The sequence below is a fragment of the Thamnophis elegans genome, chromosome 3 (genome assembly GCF_009769535.1).
Source record: "Thamnophis elegans isolate rThaEle1 chromosome 3, rThaEle1.pri, whole genome shotgun sequence".
In the NCBI taxonomy this organism is placed as follows: domain Eukaryota; kingdom Metazoa; phylum Chordata; class Lepidosauria; order Squamata; family Colubridae; genus Thamnophis; species Thamnophis elegans.
Window position 1 is genome coordinate 112,534,747 of NC_045543.1, and position 22,312 is coordinate 112,557,058.

The 22,312-nt window shown below is 37.5% G+C and overlaps 2 protein-coding genes across 5 annotated transcripts in view; both read left to right on the top strand.

The window, feature by feature from the left end:
- The window catches only part of BDP1 (B double prime 1, subunit of RNA polymerase III transcription initiation factor IIIB), a 57,924-nt gene extending 41,881 nt beyond the window's left edge, over positions 1-16,043 (top strand). Inside the window, exons 31-41 of one of the 2 annotated variants that reach the window (XM_032214454.1) lie at positions 606-828; positions 2,035-2,198; positions 2,587-2,743; positions 3,199-3,370; positions 4,167-4,218; positions 4,684-4,882; positions 10,756-10,975; positions 11,964-12,006; positions 12,803-13,010; positions 13,498-13,729; positions 14,096-16,043. In XM_032214454.1, the coding sequence (XP_032070345.1) occupies positions 606-828; positions 2,035-2,198; positions 2,587-2,743; positions 3,199-3,370; positions 4,167-4,218; positions 4,684-4,882; positions 10,756-10,975; positions 11,964-12,006; positions 12,803-13,010; positions 13,498-13,729; positions 14,096-14,206 (1,781 nt within the window). In that variant the 3' untranslated portion in view covers positions 14,207-16,043. The remainder of the gene's footprint in view (positions 1-605; positions 829-2,034; positions 2,199-2,586; positions 2,744-3,198; positions 3,371-4,166; positions 4,219-4,683; positions 4,883-10,755; positions 10,976-11,963; positions 12,007-12,802; positions 13,011-13,497; positions 13,730-14,095) is intronic. The other variant, XM_032214455.1, reaches the window with a different exon arrangement.
- Positions 14,438-22,312, top strand: part of MCCC2 (methylcrotonoyl-CoA carboxylase 2) — a 58,650-nt gene continuing 50,775 nt past the window's right edge. Inside the window, exons 1-2 of one of the 3 annotated variants that reach the window (XM_032214459.1) lie at positions 14,438-14,495; positions 20,131-20,210. In XM_032214459.1, the coding sequence (XP_032070350.1) occupies positions 14,438-14,495; positions 20,131-20,210 (138 nt within the window). Of the gene's footprint in view, positions 14,496-19,982; positions 20,280-22,312 lie in introns of those variants that run through there. The other 2 variants (XM_032214457.1, XM_032214458.1) reach the window with 2 other exon arrangements.

Consider the following 22,312-nt stretch of genomic DNA (forward strand, 5'->3'; position numbering starts at 1 on the left):
ATGTCCCGTGCAGCCGCGGGAGCGATGTCCCGCCTCCTATGACACACGGCACAGTGATTCCTATCATTGGATCACTGTACCAGAGGAGGTGGGACATCGCTATGTGGCTGCTTGCCATAACAAGGAGGAGGTGGGACATCGTTGCAGAGCGGCAGGAGGGGAGGAAGGGGAATCGTAAGACAGCCCTGCATTACATTAGAACGTGAGGAGGGGGGATGGTGCGGTGCGCGCTGCACGGCAAACTGACACAGAGGGAGGGGAAACTCACAGGGGCACTGGGCCATTCACGAGTGTCACCCAGCGGCATGGCCCCGCCCCTTTTTCTCCTCCATTTCGGGCAAATTTTTCACTGACTCGAGTATAAGCCGAGGCGGCTTTTTTCAGCCCAAAAAGTGGGCTGAAAAACTAGGCTTATACTCGAGTATATACAGTATGTTTTTTTCTGCTGTGCCTCTCATTTCTTCCTGCTGCTGTGCAAACAGAACTATGCTTTTGAATAGTCAAGTAACATTTTAATGATTTCATTTGATTCGCTTTAAATGCAGGAATGTCTCAATAAAGATAAACTGAATCTACCTATCTTTTTATATTCGTTTTATATTCAGGAAAGGAAGTACAAATGGAAGCCCCTTCAGCAAATGAACCTTCAAATAATAAAAATAATACAGAAGGTAACAGCAGTAAACCATCATATTCTGAAGTATGCTTGGAAGAACAGACAGTTGTGTTACTTCCAGACTCTTCAAAAACTGCACTGGTTTCACCACACAAGACAAATAAAACTACCACAGATTTGGAAAAATCTTCACAGGAAAGTAGAGTCTGCAGGTTTGTTCTGCTATTTTACCCGAAACATTTTTTTAATTAGGAGTCCTACCCATTTTTTAATTTATAACTATTATTTTGATGACATGCTTAATTGTATAAAACAATTTTCTGCATCTCAAATTATTTTTTTTCTCCTGTATTGTCTAATTTTTGGTGCACGTGCAATGAAAATGCAGAAATCTGCATTATGAATATTTTTATGTTGAATCTGAAAACTTTAAAGATTTTTATAAGTTGCGCATCTATAAAAAAGTGACTGTAAGACAATAGTATGGCATTCTGGGAATTTAATTCAAATAATCACAGTAAACTGCCAACAAACTGGGATTGCCACACAAAATGTCTGGAGGCCCATAATCTGCCTTAATTATTAATATTATTAGGATAATTACATTTTAATGTTAATTTTCATGTGTTATATTCTGAGTGATAAAAGCTAAAAAACTAGCTTTTATCCAGTTCATATCCGAAGCCAGGGTGAAATGCTATCAGTTCTGACCAGTTCACCAGAACTGGTAGCAAAAAATGCTAAGGTTCACCCGAACCAGTAATAAAAAAAAGCTTTAAAAAGTGGGTGGGGGGGAAAGGTTCTGTGACACTCAGCTGTGCCATGTGATCGTCGGAACTGGATTTTTCACTTTTTAAAGCATTTTTTTACTACTGGTTCCAGCGAATAGGTACTAAAAATGCTTTAAAAAGTGGGGAAAAAAGGTACTGAAAATCGCGCAACTCACAGCTGGTCCGCGCAATCGTGGGAACCTTTCTCCCCCCCGCCCCACTTTTTAAAGCATTTTTTTCCTGCCGGTTCGGGCGAATAGGTAGGAAAAAAATGCTTTAAAAAGGTGAAAAAAAGTTGGCTACCACCACCCAGGCACATGAGCCCCCTACCAAGCCACGCCCACAGAACCGATGGCAAAAATAAATAGATTTCACCACTGTCCGAAGGTATTGTATAATATGCTTAAATTAACATTTGATGTGGACTATGAAAACTGTTCCTCAGTGTCTTTTCTAAATTCCTCCTTTAGTGATAAATCCAGATTACATCTAGATTGCAATGGAGGGATATATTAAATTCTTTATTCTGGGATTCCGTAGCACAGATTTAGTAGTGCTCAAGTTGTTGGCTCGCTTTTGTACCTGATAACATATTAATAGCTGAGAAAATGAGTGATCCTTTTAATGACATTTTACTTTTGTCTGCAGTACGGTATCTTTGTGTAAAAAAAATAAAACTCCCAGGCCATCAAGATACAGACTCCCAAAGCCTAAACCAAATCTTAACAGTGGCTTGGTATCTACCAGGAATGTTTCTCAAAAACCTCTGAATCTAAGTTCAGATATGGAAGAATGTAAAGAAATCCAAAACGGTAGGTTTTTGAAGTGTATATCATAGAACTTTCTGAAATAAAATCTTATTGTTTGTGTGGCTTGCATATTTATAGCTATCAGCACAATTGAGAGATGGTGTTATTTTTTTAAAATATATGGGCTACACATAGTTCATTAATTTTTGTATGGTTGAAATATTTGAACATTTGTTTCTTAACTGCTAGTATATTAATGACTAAGTGGCTTATAAATTTCCAGATCAGTCTATACTTTAGATAACAGCCATCTAACAACTAAGCAAAATGTATTTTTGTCCATCTCATCTATGTATTTTGTTCACCTCTTCTAATACAAAATGTATTTTTGTCCACCTCATCTAAATAGTAATAGCTTACAAACTTTTTATGTGTATTCTAATATCTAAAGTAACAGATGACAAAATGTCAGAAAAACCTAGAGAAGAGCAGAAAGTTGAAATGAATCTCCAAATGGATGAGCAGCTTGCTAAAATCAGCACTTTGGGACTGTATGATTTACATTCTGTAAATGCTGGCCCCACCATGCAGGAAAATAATATGGAAAGGTATACATCCCACTACAGTTGTATTTTTATTATTTCTCAAGTGTTTGGGGTGATGTTTCATAATATGTGGTACATTGTTTTGTGAAACATAGATGTCTGCATGGTGAAGTTCTCCAAAATTACTGGGAATATAGTTATAAAGATGTTTTATGTTTTCTAAGAAAACAATCTTCAGTCTTAATATTTAAATATAAATGCTCTTAATTTTCTTCAAATAAGTTTAGATGCATGAGAGTAATGAAATATCTTCTTAAAAGAGAATTGGAATTCACGTTTCTTCATAAACCACCATGTTCCTTACTATCTACATTTCTTCAATTGTGTGGTGCCATTGTTATATAGAATGTTTGTAAACTCCTGCCATTCATTTTAAGTCGTATGGTATAAAAATGTTTTCGAACATTTTATCGGCAAACAGCATCTAGATTAAAACTATTTTTATTTTTTTGCAAAAGTGGAAACCCGATACAAGAGATTTGTGAAATTGCATCTGAGTTAACGTCTCCAAAATGTTCTCAAGAAACAGCAGCTTGTTTATCTGAACCACCAGATAAACTCAATATAACGAGTAATATCTACGCTTTTGAGTCTGCTGAACATCAGTTTTCTACAGCTGAAGTTGCACAAGTAAGAAGTGTTAATTAACTGAAATAGCTACATTTTGGAATGTAGTATAAAAGAAAAACTGTTGCTAAATAGCTGTATATACATTTACAACATTCACGATATTTTGTTAACCATATTGTAGTTAAATTCACCATAGTATATTCTGGTTAATTATGTTGAGAGTTTTATGTGTGTTTGTATATTTATGGCTAGGTTGCTAATATTAAAATCTGAATTGTACACTTTTAGCACTTATTCTTTTTATGCTTCCTTTCCAGTAAGCTATGCCTTTTTAGTAAGCATTACTTTAGCACTGATTTAAGATCGTAGTTACATTTGCTTTGAAAAGCCATGTCACTATTCTTTCAAAAAGTGATTTAACTTTTCATTAATGAACAAAGTGTTAGAGGAAAAAAGGCATTTGGATTTAGATGAAACTACTGTAACTACAATTATTGAAGGAATATTGTTTTTAAATTATTGCATATTATTTTTCTGAGCAAAGGCTGTGCTATAGTTGTTTCTAAATACCGCAAATGAAAGGCAAATATGCTGTATTCCATGCTTGATTAATAATATATTTTCATTTACAAATGATTTATGTTGTGTTCTGACACTTGCTATTTTTCTAGTTTGTTCATTGTTTTATTTATTAGGGGCTTTACCCGGCTTTTCCTTGAATTCCTGGGACAAGAAGAGCTTTATGTGTTATCTGACAGCATGCATAAACATATGCAATTGTTTTAGAGTTATATATTCTGGGCACTAGAATTATTTGACATGCTGGATATACTCATTGTGATATTTTTATTCTTAGACTGAAGGAAACAAGAATGACACCATTTCAGCAATGACAGAGATGAGTGCAGGTATGATCTAATATTTGATTTTTTATCTGAACACAACCTTTATTTACAATTTAATTTTTCTTATAGGACATTTTTGGGATTTAAAATAAAGTATCCTTGCGTTTATCCTATTTGCATATTTCCTTAATACTACTACCATGATCTGACAGAAGCAGCATAGAATAATTATTGAGAGGAAGGAGTAAAGTGAGACTTAAGTACAAGATATAGACTAATGAGAATGATCAGGGGACTTGAATGGCAAGAGAGAGAAAATAGCAGAGAGACACAGAATGGTAAGCAAATATGCTTACCAGAATAACTTGGGTTATCTGGTTAAGCATGCCTACTTTTCCTCACAGGATTTGCATTGTTCAGAAATGCAAACACATGGTGATTTATAAGTAAATAAGTATATAAGAAAAATTGAATGTTTATGTTCTCAGGGTTTATTTTTTTCTGCTTTTTTATTGATACCCTTGATAGTAAGAAGTGACATTACAGATTTCGTAGATGCAGAGGAAGAGCCAGGGTTCATTCTAACACTGGTGGAAATCTCACCTGATTCTATGGAATATAATGGTGTCCCTGCTATGCTTTCACATGGTTCTGGAGAATTGCTTCCGCCACCGATACTTTTCACCTCAGATAATATGGACTCATTGGAACTGAGAAGAGATGAAAGGTAAATGTTAAATATTAATGGCATCTTTAGCATTCAGAGGCTAACTTTTGGAATGTTTTAGGACTAAAGACTGGATTTTGAGCCTAAAACATCTCTTGATACTGCCTGCCTGGCCTAAAATTTTCCTTATTTCTTGGAGATTAACAAACCTTGGTTTTCTTAACCTGCCAAGTGAGATTTCCATGCCATTAATCATGGTATGCATTTCAGGGAGTGGGCAGCACTGTGTTATGCTTGTTCCCCTTTCTCAGAGGCTGGTTGCAGTCAGACTTTCTATCTGTCCAATCTGGCCCAGCAGAATAAGCATGCTTTGGGTTCTGTTGGCTAAGGAATGGTAATTGTCAAGGCCTAGAAAACATGTTTTTTCTCTAAACACCTATACCTACAGGTGGCACACAGAACCATTTGTTATGACATGCAAGGTGTTGCTCTGTCAGCTCCAGTGCGCATGTGTGCTCTGGCCATCTGACTTTGGCCTTCATTTTTGGCCATTTTTTGCCTTCTGGAGGCTTCACTGAAGCCTCTGGAGGGCAAAAAACAACCTAATGCACAAACCAGAAGTTTGGGAACAGACTTCCAGTTTGCACATTGGGCCATTTTTCGCCCTCCAAAGGCTTCAGGGAAGCCTCCTGAACCCTCTGGAGGGGCTCTGGGTGGGGGAGGTTTTCACCCTCCCCAGGCTCCTAGAAAACCTGGGGAGGGAGACAAATGGGTCCATCATGTGCATGGGGGGAGGGGGGGAGTCATGCGTGCATGTGCACGCGGGGGGGTCACGTGCATAGAATTATGGGTGTTGGCATGCCCATGCATGACCCTCCTGCGGTCCCTCTGCTTTTGGCACATGATGGGAAAAAGGTTAGCCATCACTGACCTATACTATGAAGTATTCTCCCTCCAGTGATTAGGATGACCCTGACTCTGCTGGCCTTTCACAAGATACTAAAGACTAGGTTCTGTCCCCGGGTCTGGGGCCTTGAGGGTGGAAGGGTCCCATCTCTTGATTGTGTTAACAGCCATTAACAGTGATTTAGCTGCTGTACATATTATTTTTTGTATGTCTGATGAGAATTTGTTTTTAATTCATTTTAAGATTGGTTGCCCCCCAAAGTCACTTGTGGAAATGGGCGGCCATATAAATGGAATAAATAAATAAGAAAGTCCATATTTCAAGGTCAACTCAATAAAGAGTTTTTTGTTTGCATATGAGAGCCTCTTAACCTCGAGAAGCAAATATGAAACTTTTTTTAGTTCAACATGTTGCCAAGCCCAAGACCTGATTCCAATTTAATCTTAGTAGGTAACTTGCTAGAGACAAACTAAAAATAGAGGGGACTTTGCCTTTAAGCCCTAGGCAAGTGTTAAATTTATTATTATTTCTCTTGAAAAGAGATGTAACAATGTAAGATAGTCCTCAACTTACAACCACAATTGAGCCCAAAATTTTCATTGCTAAGAAATATAGTTGTTAAATATATTACTGTAATTGTCAAGTCAGTAACAGGCTTGTTAAATGAATCTGGCTTCCCCATTGACTTTGCTTGTCAGAAGGTCCCAAAACATGACACTGCAACCGTCATATAAATAGATATCAATTGCCAAGTGGCTGAATTTTGATCACATGACCACGGGGATGCTGAACGGATTGTGTAAAAAATGACCATAAGCTACTTTTTTTCAGTGCTGTTGTAACTTCAGTAACTAAATGAAGTGAAGAACTACCTGTATTTCAGTATATTCTGAATCCGTGTTTTTCAGATTTGATAACTTCTCTGAACTTCAACTCCCAGAATTCTCCAGGCAATGTGTTAGCTGGAAATTTCTGGGAATTAAAAGTCTACATATCCTAAACGTTGTCAAATTTGAAAAACACCATTCAGAACAAATGAGCATGCACATGTTTAAAAGTGATATTTTGGGAAAGAGCTAACTTGTGTGACTTTTGAAAATATTGAGGGATATTCTTTGTAGAAACTAATGCAGAATTACATACTTCTATTTGTGGCCATGCAAGCTTGAAGTAGGCAAGTAAGCAAAGTACATTAGAATTATCAATTATTAATTAGAAAAAAGTGTTTATTTGGAAAATATATATGGCTACCTATTCACTCACAGTGACTTACAAACCGTAAAAGCACTGTATAGAAAATACGCCCCCCCTTATAAATATTTTATAAGATCTACTGCAAAAAGGGTCAAAAACTTTCTGCACCTGGGGAAAACAGTGCCCACCATCATCAATGTGCTTATGGTTACTTCTCATGATCCCTGCCTAGTTTCCTATCTTTTAAGAGGTTTTATTTTTTTAAGATTCTTTTCTTGTAATCAATCAACAATAACCTGCAGTGCTGGACTTCCTGTGGGAGGAGCCTGTCGCCGAGGAGCTCAACGGAGCCCCTCTTAAAGTTCTGGTTTGTATATCTAATTAAGATCAATAGATATCATCCCTTTCGGGCAGAAAGGGACAGGCAGAAGCTCAGGTGTTAGGATTTATTCGTAGTTCACAGCCCTTTTCCTTTTTTTTTTGGGCTGCGAACAGAGAATAGTTCCAGCGTAACTGAGCTCTTATCTCCAGCCAGTTCTTTGCAGCTGCCTTTTTGCAGCCCTAGACAGCCGACTCCCGCACTCAGGACAATGATAAATTGTTTTTAAGATAATACGAGCGGGTCTCACTTCTGTGATGTGTTTTTTTTTTTTAACTATCTAAACACCAGCCTTGTTTTTCCTTTGAATTTCTCTGCGCAATTGGGATACAAGATGGCGTTTTTACTGTGTTGGTGATTGATGACGTAATTAACTGGCTTTATTTCCCCGGAGACCGCTACTCATTAATGAGCCAAATCTACAAATAATTTATGGAGAACTGACCAGCTGAAGACACTGTTTATCTGTCTACTCTCAGATTTTATTTATAATGTCTCCCAGGTCTAAACAGGCAAAAAAATCCTCCCCCCTTGTGCTTAAAGAACTTGTTACCAAATCGCTGCCTTTGTCTCCTACGCCACCTACTGGAGATTCCTTGACACAGGAGCTTCTCTTTCAAATAATTAATGACTTTAGAAAAGAAATTAAAGAATTTGTGTTGGATTTATGCGATAAAATACAGACCAAAATTGCCCAGATAAATGCGAATATGTTTGAAGTCACGTCTACTTTAACAGATTATATTGAAGAAATGGAGACGAAATTGGAAACTTTGGAGGGGGCTAATTTTAAATTGACTTCTAATATCCAAGCATTACAACAAGAGATTACAGATACTCAAACACAACTTACAATGATAAATTATAACAGAAAGGCGTCTGCAATAAGAGTTAGAGGACTGCCCGAAAAGAAAGGAGAGAACTTGAAACAGACGTTTGTAGAAGCTTTCAGCCAAGCGGTGGGAGGTCCGGGACTCAATTTTGATTGGAATATTCGAAAAATCTATCGCCAGAATTCGCGTGTAGCAGAGCAACAACAGCTTCCAAGAGACATAATTATATACTTTTTCACAAGAGAATCCAGAAATGCGATTACTCAAAAATTTTACAATAACAGGCTACGAATCGATGGCCATGATTTGTTTGTCTTTAAAGAGATCCCGCTCCAGATGCTGCAAGCAAGAAGAGGTTATACTTTTTTAACCCAAGAACTTAGAAATCGTTAAATAAAGTATAAATGGGAAGCTCCAGTTGGAATCATGGTTACATTTGAAAATCAAAGATTTCGTATTAATTCTGTTTCGGAAGCTCGGGACTTTTATTATAAAACTCTGAAGGCGGGGCTTCTTGACTCACTTGGAAACGCGGAAGGACAAGGTGAAGGAAAGATAAGCAGCAAGTCACTTGGTTACAAGAAGGAGGGAGTTGTTCTCCCCCTACTGGAGAGGCAGAAGAGCGGAAACTGAGGATTCAGTCATATTCTCAAAGCAGCGGGACACGTGGTTATAAGGCAGAGGGTTGCCTTTTCTTTCCGGAAGGGCAGAAGAGTAAAGAATATAGACCCAGCGACGTCTTTAAAATACTTTCTAAGCTTTTGGACTGATTAAAACTTTAGGATTTCTGTTTGGTATGAAATGGCAAAGCTGTGTACTGATGAGGAATGGAAAGAAGCATTGCTTATTCTAGACAGATATTATACGGGACTTTTACAAGACTTATTTGAATTTCAATCCAAACTGCGCATGAAGCGTTTTCTGTGAGGAAAGCGGGGACTAAGATTTATTTGAATTGCGGTTTGGGATGAATGGAGTTGGGAAGAGTGGGGCAGAAAGGAAGGTGGAGCGGGATATTGATGAAGGGATCTTGGGATTGAACGAACTGGTATGGATTTTGGGCACACATTTTACGAATTTACATGTTTGAAGTATAACATAAAAAGCTCAGGATTTTAAAGTGAAGAGCGAGATCCTAATCTTATGCAATTTGGGCTTGGGAGGAATGGAGACATGAAACGAAGGATAGGAAGATGAGTAGCGAAAGCATGAAGATAAATTGATTTTTGTATAAACTAATATTTGAATATAAGGTTAAGAAAGGCTATCTGGAGAGTCTACAGGAAGATGGGGGTAAATATCCAAGAAGTAAGGGACGAGGACAAAATATAAATGGAATGACTCACACTGTTTAAATTTTAAGAATGATGGGAGGCTGAGCATAATGCAAAAGATTTTTCAATTTTTTCTTATTTACTTTTTTGTTTTTGTTTTTTTTCTTTTTCGGAGTGTTTTTTTTTTATTTTATTTTCATTATTATTGTTAATAAGATATTTTGAAGGTGAATGGTACTGAACTATGCCGGGTGTGTGACCTGGGAAGTCGGAGGGGGTTAGGGAGGGGGGTTCATTGGGGGTGGGTGGGTGGGTGGAGATATAGTTTCAATATATAGAATAAGAAGAATACACTTGTATACTGTTGTTCCTTATCTTTTCTTTTTATTTTTCTCTTTTTTTTTCTTATTGCTTTTTTCCTTTCTTTTTTCTTTTTGGCGTAAGGAATAGAGAAATGCACCATAGTGAGAAGTAGAGGAAAGGAAGAGGGAGAAGTAAGGAGGGAGGAAGAGGGGAATGTAAGGAGGATAAGAGGGGAAGGAGGGTGAGGAAGGCGAGAAAGGAAGATAGGAGGGGAAAGGGAAGTAGGAGGGGTGATCGTTGGAGGGAGAAAGGAAAGTTGGAGGGGGAGAAGAAGGGGTGTATGAAAGTGATAGGTTGGGTTTATGAGTTGTGTTTAGGTTGGGTTTTTTTTTTTTTCTTACTATTATATTATTATTATTGCAAATATCCCGTATATAAGTGAATGTACAAAATTGAAAATGAAAATGAATAAAACATTTAATATGAAAAACAATAACCTGCAGTGCTGAAAAACGCCGGTGTTTACAGTCTTTATTTCTAAAAATTCTAAGAATGCATTTTGCCTATAAAATGAAAAAGATGTTGTAAAGGCCATTCTGCAAGTATAAGAGGGTAGCAGGAAGCAGCCTTGCCAGTTTAGTTCTGCATAAATGGGCATTTTATTATCATACCTGCTATAGTAGCTATTTTGTGAAAGCACCCACAAGATGGTAACAACATTCAGTATATTCCTATGGTCTCCAGAGATTGTTTATTGCAGTAAGCTCATAACAAAGAAAGCCATTCAAACACAGCCATAACTTACAATAAACTTCATTTGGTGTCAGTGGAATTACTTCTGAAGTTAATATTTTATTATTAATAAAGATTTGAATGTGAAGTAAGCTTTAAATCTCAATAACATCTGAGATTTATTTATATATATATATATATATATATATATATATATATATATATATATATATATATATATATATATATATATATATATTTATTTATTTATTTATTTATTTATTTATTTATTTATTTATTTCTTCTTACAGTGTTGGATCCACCCAAGCTCCAGTTGAAGAAAGTGCTGCTTTGGTCACGGACCCTACAGAGAGAGAATTGCATCCATCTTCATCAGAACAAACAGTAAATTTGGGTTTGACCTCTTGGAAGAATTGGAAAAGGTCTTCAACATCTATAGAAGGAGGTAGTGTTTCTGAGAAGATCAGGCATACTGTTCCTATAGAAGAACACCTGGAAAGCTCTGATAAGGTTAGATTCAATAATTCACAAAATATTTATTTCAGATCTGTTATCTGTTCGTTACCACATGAGAAAAGTGTGGGAAGATTCTGTCCTGTTCTAGTCTTGCATTCTATTGATAACTACAGATATAAACAGTCTATGGAGATTCTCAGTTGTCCAGGTCATTGCTTTCCCAAAGGTTCTTGAAGTCTTTTCCTTGAAGACTTTTCGCTTCTCATTCAAGAAGCTTCTTGGATGAGAAGTGAAACGTCTTCAAGGGAAAACAAATCCCAGTTATCTCTTTAAAAAACACCTTTGGTCCAGATACAAAGGTTCATTTCTAATGAACTCACAGAGGCCTACATGAATAGTTTGCATGCTCGATTTTATGGGAAGTTAATAGACAGTTAATTTAAGCTGTGCAAATGATCAGCCATGTTACTTCCTGGTTCTGAAATAATAAATTATTTTAAAATTATCCTCAAACACCCACCCCCCCAGCTGCAGTTATGTGGGTGTATATTTCTTGATTATAATGTTGTATGCTGTTTTTCTATGTTGTATGCTTCTAGAATTGTTGTGAAACTGAGGAGTGGGGGCAGCTATACATCTGAAAAGCAAATAAACTTAAGTTGGCTGTTCTGTACTGAATCCCCCCAGCCAACCTTAATTAATTTAGCAAACTTACTATGTGGTAGTAGTATATGTGATGCTTGATCCTTTTTTGTCCCATTGATTTTAAGTTCTTTAGGTTCTGCATACTGGTGCTTATCCTGGAGGCTGAATCTGGTTGTGGTTGAATCAGATAGGTATTCATGTGTTAGAAACTGGTGGATTCTGTTAAAGGGATGGGCCAGCTCTTGCCCCCACTGCAGATTTGATTTCATTAGGCAGCTTAAACTCCAAACTGTCATTTCACAAACTGAAGCATATTAAAATATCTTACTGTATTGAGCTTTTTAGTCATGTGACTAAAAGAGAAATTATTTACCAATATTCATATTTTTTAATGCAGGGGACCTCTCTTAAATTACCGTATATATCAAGAAAAGATGTTGGTAGGTGAAGTTCCTTTTGTTTTCAAATGCAGAATCATGACGCATATACACATTTATATAGACACATATGCAATTGCTTATATCAATCGTTTTATGCATATATGGATGGAGCTCATTCAAAGAACAGGACCTTTTGAAATGCACCATTTTATTCCATCCCTTTCAGAGCAGTTTTTACTTGGCAGAGATTTGTGGGGAGGGTGTTTGAAAAATGTATGAAAAGCCACTTTTGGCATCACCGAACTAGTGGTATTTGGGGCATTGATGAATGCTAATGATTACATACTGGTAATTTGAAAAATATCTATATATAAACAAAAGAGACATAACTTGCTTGCAAATAGTAAAATGAAGTTAATTTACAAGAGCTCTCAAATTAGTCTCTATTTCTGTGTAATGGACGTGTGTGTGTGTGTGTGTAAAAATTAAAAAATGAAGATTACTTAGGGATTTCTTGAAAATTAATTTTACTTTAAAAGAGCCGAGGTGGCGCAGTGGTTAGGGTGCAGTACTGCAGGCCACTTCAGCTGACTGTTATCTGCAGTTCAGCGGTTCTAATCTCACCGGCTCAAGGTTGACTCAGCCTTCCATCCTTCCGAAGTGGGTGAAATGAGGACCCAGACTGGGGGGGCGATATGCTGACTCTGTAAACCGCTTAGAGAGGACTGAAAGCCCTATGAAGCGGTATATAAGTCTAACTGCTATTGCTACTTTACTATTTGCAAGCAAGTCTTGCAAAGCATGTCTCTTTTATATTATATCAGAAAATGTAATTTTTCATGAATGTCACTTACAGAACTACCAGTGGAGGAAAAAGAGCAGCCTGCATCATCTCTGAATGTAGGGATTGCATTGCTTGGTGAAACAGATAGTGAGGCTGAACTTGTGTCAAGAAGGCCTGGTGCAGAAACAAACAAAGAACAAACACTCTGTGTAGCTTACAGTTCTGAACAATCAGACCAAGTTAGAAATACAGAAGCCCTTCCAAAAACATCATTACCCAGGTATGATTCAAGCATCATTTTTACTTGGTTATATCATTTCCTGATCCTATAATCTTTTGTTTAATATTTGCAATGGAGAAATCTAGAGTCATTAAATTATAACTACTCAGCCTAAATTAACCATTGTTCTATTTAAAGGAACAATCTTGTATCAGTTATAAAATTTCCTATTTTTAACTTTCACTAAGATGTTTGTTTTCTTACTGTTGCTCCATCAAAGCTGTATTCTGTATACATTCATTTAATAATAAATAATGTCTATTTATGTTGCTAAAGAATCTCTAAATTTGCTATATCCCTACTAATGAGCATAAATAGCATAGTAGTTCCAGACCTATGGAAAAGGAATTTATTTATTAAATAATTTATTTCAGGGGATTTCAAATCAATAATCAAATTCAGAGGATTTTTATATACTTTTATAATGTTATTAATTTACTACATTTTGTTACATTAATTTTAATTTTTTTAATATGTCATACCAAAGATCGCTGGGATTTCTATCTTTAATCTGTAAAATTAATACTGATGAAGAGATAGCTGCTAAAGAAAACAACAAACCTCCCCAGAAAGCCTGTATGTTGATTTCTGAAAATACCACTGAATGTCCAGCTTCAACTTCCAAAGACAACAACACGGAGATTCAGGAATACAGTTCACTACCAACAACCATGCTGTCACCTTCAAAATATGAGAGTGGAAGCTGTTCTTCTGTTCAGGTATAGATGAATATCTTTATAAGAAACATGATCTGTTAATGGTACTAGAAAGTTAGGAACCAATTCTTGCCATTTTTCTCTTGCTATCTTAATTATCTGCATCAGATTCTCCAGAAGACATTAGACAGAATGTTTTCAGCCCTCAGAGAAATATTTCACTGGTGATCAGAAAAATATCTCTGGATACAAACCTTTGATTAATTTCATAAGATAGATGTCACAGGATGATTTGTATAGAAAATCATATTGTAAAACACAAACAAAATTGCCTGTACCGCTGCATGACTAATTCAAACACCTGGCATATGATACTTTTACATAACTATTAAACAGACATGAGATTGTAAAATGTTTATTCTTTTTTAGGTTTTACCTGAGGAAGAGGTTTCTGTTAAGGAGCAAGAAAAAGAAGAGCCAATAAGCATTTCAGAATATTTCTTTAGTGATATTTTTATGGAGGTGGATGATTCAGAATAACCATGAAGATTATGAGATGATTGGTTTCTAATAATCCTAGAAGCAATGTAATATCTTAATTAAACAAATGATTTATGTTTAATATATTAATATTAATATATTAAGAGGAAACTTGTTGAATGAGAAATATTTTCTTTTATTCTGAGCAGTCTGATATTTTTGAAACTGATGAACAAGTATGTTAAATGTTAAGATGTACATGATCAGAAAAGCTGTGTTTTTATTTGAATTATGTTACATTTTTCTAAACATGCATATTTAGAAAGATATAGAAATGCAATGAGGAATGGCAGAATGCTCATATGCCACGTCAACACTATTTATGTAAATAATATTTGCTTCTTTTTGTGAAGTAAATCTTTATGGAAGGGAGAATATTATCTCTAAAATAAACAAATTCTGGACATTTCAACGTAATAAGTACGTTATAGGTAACGAAATCTGAAGTCAACTTATTTTTATGTATTTTTATAATGAATATATGTGAATTGTTTCAAAAATAATGTTTAATGACTTTAAATGTACAGACATAAATGTGAAAAAATATTTAAGTTGAATGTACAGAAGGATAATTATTCTGTGTTAATTCTGTTCATCCTGAAAATACATAGCTTCGCTAAATTTTATTTAGTACTAAGTTGCTAAATTTATGAAGCGATGAGCTGCCATTTTACAACCCAGGTATACCAGTGAAGAGAATTCAAATCAAATGTATGAGAGAGTAAGAGTTGCCCCAACGTCATAAATACTCTTATTTTCCGCTTTTTTGTAATTTAATTCCCCCCCCTTATTGCTCTGAATTACCGTACTTGTTTAATAACTCACGCTATACATATACGGTATTCCATTTCTCATTGGGTTTTTTCTTTTTGATCTGTAGTATGATTAGGACTGAAAAAAGGAACCCTAAAAGTTAAAATAACTTTTAAATTAGCGATTGGATCCTAAATTCAATTAGTGATTGGAGAATTTTTTTTCTCTATATATTTCTTAATCTATGCAATATTATGAAAATAATTGTCTGCATCTACCATTGTTCATGTATACCATTTTGAATAATTAAGAAGCTATTTTTATTTCGTAAATTTATTCTGTGCAAATGTGACTGTAGGTAGACATTACATTATTGCTAGATTTCACATGAAAGGTATTAGCATTTTTAAAAATTCAAACATAGACAATTGGTTAGATCCAGATTTTTTAAAAAAATACAGTTAATATTTGTCATGACCAAAGATGATTTTATTTCAGTGCCTCTTCTCTAAAGGTATCCAAGTCAGTATTCTAGTTATTAGTAACAAACTCAGTACTCTATGAGACTTAGATCAAATATTCAGTGGTAAGAATTAACCCAAATAGTTCCACCATAGAGCAGCCTGGGTTCATATTAACATATGGAAGAATATATCCTCAAAAATCCAAAATAATTTGCTGTAATAATTTTAAATTTCAATGAAAAAAAATGTACCATAAAAATCTTATTTAAGAGACCAAGCTATAAGGTGCCTTACCTTTCCTTGCTAAGTGGAAAGAACAAGAAGATCCTGTTAATGTTTATTATAAACTATAGTATGTTTTCTTGACAATGTTTACAAAATTCTTTAAAATATACAGGTTCCTTTATAGCAAAATCAATATATTTACTGATGACAGAAATACAAATAACCTTGGTTAATTGGCAGAACATCTCATTTTAATTAATATGCAAAAAGGGTTCCTTTTGTGAAAAGTTTGATACATATTTTCAGTGATATGTAATGTTCACGTGAAAGCTTTCTCTTTCAAAGAAAGCAAGCATATATATGTAAATTATGTGAATAAATTTTTATATGAGTTACATGTCAAAGTTTCTCTTTAATAGTTCATGGAACTAGAAAATTCAACAAAATTAATTATATATCTTTCATTGTTATATTACTCCATTTTTACACATTAAATTTCCTTATCAGTGAGAAATAGATTGGAAATTAAATATTTGAACTATTACATACTGTATAGTTCAATTTACAGGTTCATTATTATATTTGAAACTGGTTCATCAATCTGTCTCTTACATTATTTTGTAGAATTGGCAGTCTTATAAATATGTACTAATTTAAAATAATGATTCTTTAGCCTATAAATTAATGTGAATATTTTTTAAAAAGTAAGTCTGATCCGTTCATTCATTTGAAGTGGTGGTTTGGTACTACTCTGTAGGCAAAGTTGAGTCACAGGACCTTTTGAATTCAGAAGCAGTGACCACACAATCTCAGTCATTAGGGCTTTATTCCAAAGTAGTAAACATAAGACAACAAATATTCATGAGTACTGAAGAATATAACTAAGATAGCAATCAAATTGTAGGCAGAAATGAAAGAATATTCCTGAATATTGAAGAATACAAGATGATAAAGAAAGACCTTCCGTCCCTTTTGCCAGTGAGAGAACCCCAAAGAGATAATGGTGGGCAGACCACTTCAAAGCCAGCCAACATACATGCACCACCTTCCCATGAGTCTGCCTTTCGTGCTTTTTAACTAGCCTATACTGAAGTTGCATTCCATGCTTTAATAGCCTATACAAGCTATGAATCACCAAAATTTCCACCCATTTTAGATGATCTCATCTCACTGGAGTTTTCAGAATACAAGTTAATCATCTCTTGCACTTAGAATGCTTTATCTACTTCTGCAAAACTGAGACCATCAAGGTTAAAAAGGATTTGTTTATATCGTGATGAGACAATCTAAAAGTTAAGTATGTTTCTCAAAATTGGACTGATGATGAGAAATCTTTGTTAATCATCCCAATTTACACAGATGACCCACTAAGGACAGGACAAAACACAATTCTTCATTATTTGCAGTAGCTACTACAAAAATGTAAATGCTGAATTAGTGAATACTAAACCATTGCTATTAGGAAAACGCTTGTTTATAGAAACAAGAAGGAAGAACATTGCTTTGCTTGACCTTAAGTGGGAAATTGCATGCAATTCAATTTTTTGCTGCTCGTCACGTGTCCGCAAATGCCTGAAAAATGACACAAGTATTGATTTTGGAGCTACAAATAAAGGTAAGCAAATTCACACATTGAATCTGAATAATGATCAATTGTATAATCCAAGTATAACACTTTAGTGACTAAAAGGAATGCTTATTTCTGTATTACATATTCAACCATTACACAGAATAAGTTTGATGTACCATGCACTAAAGAAAGGTGGTAATACCACTATTCAATTCCTCCTTGCCAATCTGAAAAATGGTTATCCAATCTCTTCTTAAAAACTTCCAGTGTTGGAGGATTCACAACTTCTGGAGGCAAGTTTTCCACTGATTAATTGTTCTGTCAGGAAATTATCCTTAGTTCTAGGTTCTCTCCTTAATTAGTTTCCACCCTTTGGTTATTGTCCTGCCCTCAGGTGCTTTGGAGAATATATTGACTCCCTCTTTTTTTGGCAGCCCCTGAGACATTGGAACACTGCTACCATGTCATCCATAGTCCTTCTTTTCATTAAACTAGACATACCCAATTTCAGCAACGGTTCTTCATATGTTTTAGCCTTTAGACTAAGGCTTAAATCCACATTTCCACCTCAGGGTTAAATCTACCCTCAATCTTCCAGTAAGATCATTAGCATTACATTTTATCAAGTAAAAACAGTGTTTATTGAAACTACTAGGTGATCACTGGATATAGAAGCTAAGAATTTCATTACATTCTGCACAGATTCATTCAAATATCTTTATGGTACCGTGTTTCCCTGAAAATACAACAGGGTCTTATTTTCTTTTTACCTACAAAATATAGTTTGGGCTTTATTATGGGGGAGGGTTTATTGTTTTGGGATTGCTGGGCGGCTGCTCTCTTGCGAGCAGGCTCCCAAAGAGCCGGGCACAGCCTCACGGACGAATGGCTGTGTTGAGCTGTTGCAGCAGCGCAACACAACAGCCATGAGGCGACCACGCTCATGAACAGCCACCCGGTAAACCCCCTTTGTAGTCAGGCACAGCGCCATTCACTGACCTAGGGGTATTGCCAAGCCACGTGAGCACCTGTTCGCCGCCGCCCAGCTCACGTGGCTTGGTGCCTTCCAAATGCCAATGGATGGCGCAGTGAACGGCTGGAGAGGGGGGTTGCGTGAGCAGGTGTTCCGCTCTCACTCACCCGCCTCCCATCCTTAGGATGCATGGCCCAGCTCTCATTACGGAGCCAGGGCACCTCTGCTGCCGCCACCATCCCAGCCTGGCTTTTTCTGCAGCTTCCAACCCGAGTCTTTTGGCAGTGGCCGCTCTGGGCACACGCTCTGTGGTTGTGGGCCAGCTGCCTGCAGAGCGTACAAGAGAGCAGCTGCCCGGCAACCCCCCTCTTCAGCTGGGCACAGCGCTGCTCACCAACCTAGCGGTATCCCAAAGGCGGCAAGCAACACGATCATCTTTGCCTCCCTCCAGGTTCCCGCAGCTTGGCACTTTCGGGATACTGCTAGGTTGGTGAGCGGTGCTCTGCCTGGCTAGAGGTGGGGGGTTGTCCAGGGGGCTTATATGCGTGGGGGGGCTTATATTTTGCCCACCAGAAAAATGTGGTATGGCTGTATTATGAGGACACGTTGTATTTTCGGGGAAACACGATAGAATCTTTCATTTGTCTTGAGAAAACTTTTTAAAGAAGACAGCAGTAATTCCATAGCATTGCCAAAAGACTATTATATATAGAGCAAGACTTAAAGGCACTTCCACTAGATGACTTGGGTCTTAGAAAAGTTTGTATTTTTATTGAAATCCCAGGCTTTACTGAACCTATACATTTTTTAAATAATTTATTTATCAGGTACTACTGGTTTTGTAACAGAACAGCACAATTCAGCTGAAACAGTAATCTTGTGTAGGATTACGGGAGCTTTCTTGTGGAGAAAGAAAGCAATGAGAGGACTGGGATAATCATAAATTGAGGATTTCTAGTAGTTTGATTAACCACAATTTCATCGTGGTAAAAGATTCTGTCATTTGCTGGTCACCCTGATATTACAGCCCAGGTACAATAGAATTTAGAATAACAGAGTTGGAAGGGACCTTGAAGGTCTTCTAGTCCAACCCTCTGCTTAGGCCGGAAACCCTACACCACCACAGACAAATGCTATCCAACATCTTCTTAAAGACTTCCAGTGTTGGGGCATTCACAACTTCTGGAGGCAAGCTGTTCCACTGATTAATGGTTCTGTGAGGAAATTTCTCCTAAGTTGCTTCTCTCCTTGATTAGTTTCCACCCATTGCTTCTTGTTCTACCCTCAGGTGCCTTGGAGAATAGTTTGACTCGCTCTTCTTTGTGGCAGCCCCTGAGATATTGGAACACTGCTATCATGTCTCCCCTAGTCCTTCTTTTCATTAAACTAGACATACCCAGTTCCTGCAACCGTTCTTCAGATGTTTTAGCCTCCAGTCCCCTAATCATCTTTGTTGCTCCTAGTTTAGATAGCAGGTATCAACGACACTGTAATTTACTTTCCCATTCCTTTTCATCACAACGACCTAAGCCTATGTGACCGTCTACATTTTCTTAAAACCAAATGCGGTGGCCAAAAGAGCTAAAACCTCTTTCTATTTCGCCAGCGAGCGTTTCTCGAATCCGGCAACCCATAGTTCCCGCTTAACGTTAACTCTTTTAAACCTTGCTCCGCCGTTACCGAGAGGAAAGTTGCTACTGCACGCTTCCAGGGATTCCTCGGCTGGCCCTTTAATAAGGCTGAGATGGAGAAAGGAAACAGGCGGCGCTGCCCTCTCGTCCGCGTTTCGCCGCCTCCTTCCATTGGCTCCGGTGTGGGAGCGGCCGCATGCTTACTTCCAGGCCCGGGAAGTCGTGCCTTTGGCGCCCCCGGCGCCCCCGAGCAGCGATGTTACCGGGCCTAAGATGCCGTCTTTTTGGCTGCCCGCGGGCGGCTGCAGCGGCTCTCGGCCGTGCTTACCACGGCGACAAAGTGGCCACTGTAGGTTCCCAGCCCGATGTCGCCTCCCCACTCTATCAGGTAGGCCAAGGAAGAGGAACGTGGTGAAGACTTCTAGCGCGCTTGGAGATCATCCATTGCTGGCTTTGGGTGGGCTTCCAGCCTTTTATTTCTTTCTTTTGTAAGGTCTCTGTTTTTATGTGGGGCCGATGGATAATAGTCATGATTCCACAGAAGAACGGGTTTCTCGATAAAAGTGAAATCTGAACGAAAGTTGGGCAGCTCTTTTTTGGCCAACCGTGCACCCTTCAGAAAGGCAGTGGCAATTGTAAAGATCACTGACTTGTTGATCTCGTCTTAAAGCACTGATCCCCTGCCTGCTCCATTGCTTTGTCAATTCCCTCCTTCTTGCCCTGGAATGAAGGTCAGCTGGTAGGGATATTGCAGACACCTTGCCCTAAGCAGTAGGCTGATTTCCTGATTTCCTCGCAATTCCTTTCCTTTCTATGATTTATGTTGACACCAAAATACACTTAACAAAAAAATCCCTTGAAAGATTACAGCGGTTGTATTTCTCAGTAGTTTGTTCTTCTCATTTAAGGCTCCATTGTCTCCAGAAATATCTCCAGTTCTCAACCTAGATTAAGTCCCTCCCCTCCCCCAATCTCTTTTTTCTCCTTGAGTGTTGTCAACTGACAAACTAAGCCAAAAAGGAAACTGTAGGCTACTGTTGCTAGATCAGTGTTTTTCAACCTTTTTGTGCAAAGGCACTCTTTTTTCATGAAAAAAATCACGAGGCACACCACCATTAGAAAATGTTAAAAATTTTTAACTCTGTGCCTATATTGACTATATATAAAGTAATTTTCCCACGGCACACTTTACACTATGTCACGGCACACTAGTGTGCCGCGGCACAGTGGTTGAAAAACACTGTGCTAGATGATGGTGATGCTGCTTTTGCTTTTGGAAAAATAAAGAACAGGTTCATAATTCAAATTTGACTTCAGTAAGCAATCTACTTTATCGAGAGCAAAATAGATTTTTTGCCTCCAAAAGTGCTTACTTTGCTGTGAGTCTCAACTTCTCAACAAACTGTTCTATGTTGCCTAAATTGACCCAGTTCCAACCCAAATTCTGCTATATAATACAAGTGGGCTTAAAACTCAGGGTTTAACTCAGGATTTTTGGGTGAGTGGGTGTGTATTCAAGTCTCTTTTTTCCACACCTAGTGACTACCTGAACAAGTCCCTGCAGGGGTTTTTTTTGGCAAGGTTTTTCAGTAACTATTTACCATTGCCTGCTTCCTAGAGCTGATAGAAAGGGGCTGACTCAAATTCAACCAGCCAGCTTTGTGCCTGAGAAAAGTCTAGAACTCATAGTCTTCTGATTTCTAGCCGAATTTCTTAACTTCCATAGCAAACTAATTTTCCAGGTGCTCCTTTCTCTTCCTATTTTCTCCACAGCAACAACTCTGTGAGGTGAGCTGGGCTGAGAGAAAGTGACTGGCCCAAGGTCACCCAGTTGGCTTAATGCATAAGATGGGACTAGAACTCAGTCTTCTGGTTTGCTTATAGTTAGTCTGCCTGTCTTGCGATCAATTCAAAATTAATTTAATTTTAGATCTTTTCAAACGAGTCCTACTTGTGGGTATGTATGCTTAAGTTCGTGTGCCTTGTTCCCATGACAGAACCTGCAGGCTAATGACTGAAGATCATATCTAGTCTTCTGAGCAGCACATGGTTGTCAAATTAAAGAGAGGAGTGATGCATAGAGAGCTTTGTGGCTGTGGCAATTAGATTGTCTGGAAGGCTGTGTTAGAGAATGAGAAGGCTGTGAAAATAGTTGGTGACTTGAATTCTGTAGGAGTTGATGGTGGGTATGGTCTGGGTATATAGCAGTGATGGCAAACCTTTTTAGCATCGAGTGCCGAAAAGGGCGCACACATGCACTCGTCTGGGCTGCAACCTGGAAGAGGAGCGCATGTGCACACCCAAAAATGAAGTTTCAGTTTCCAGCGCGCACATGCACATCGTCAAGCTACTCTACTGGGTTTCTGGTGCGCATGCGTGCATGACAATCAGCTGGCCGGTGCACATGCTTATGCAGGAAAATGGAAGACCAGCTATTCTAGTTTCCGGCACTGCTGCACACATGAAGGACAGCTGATGGTCGTACGAGCA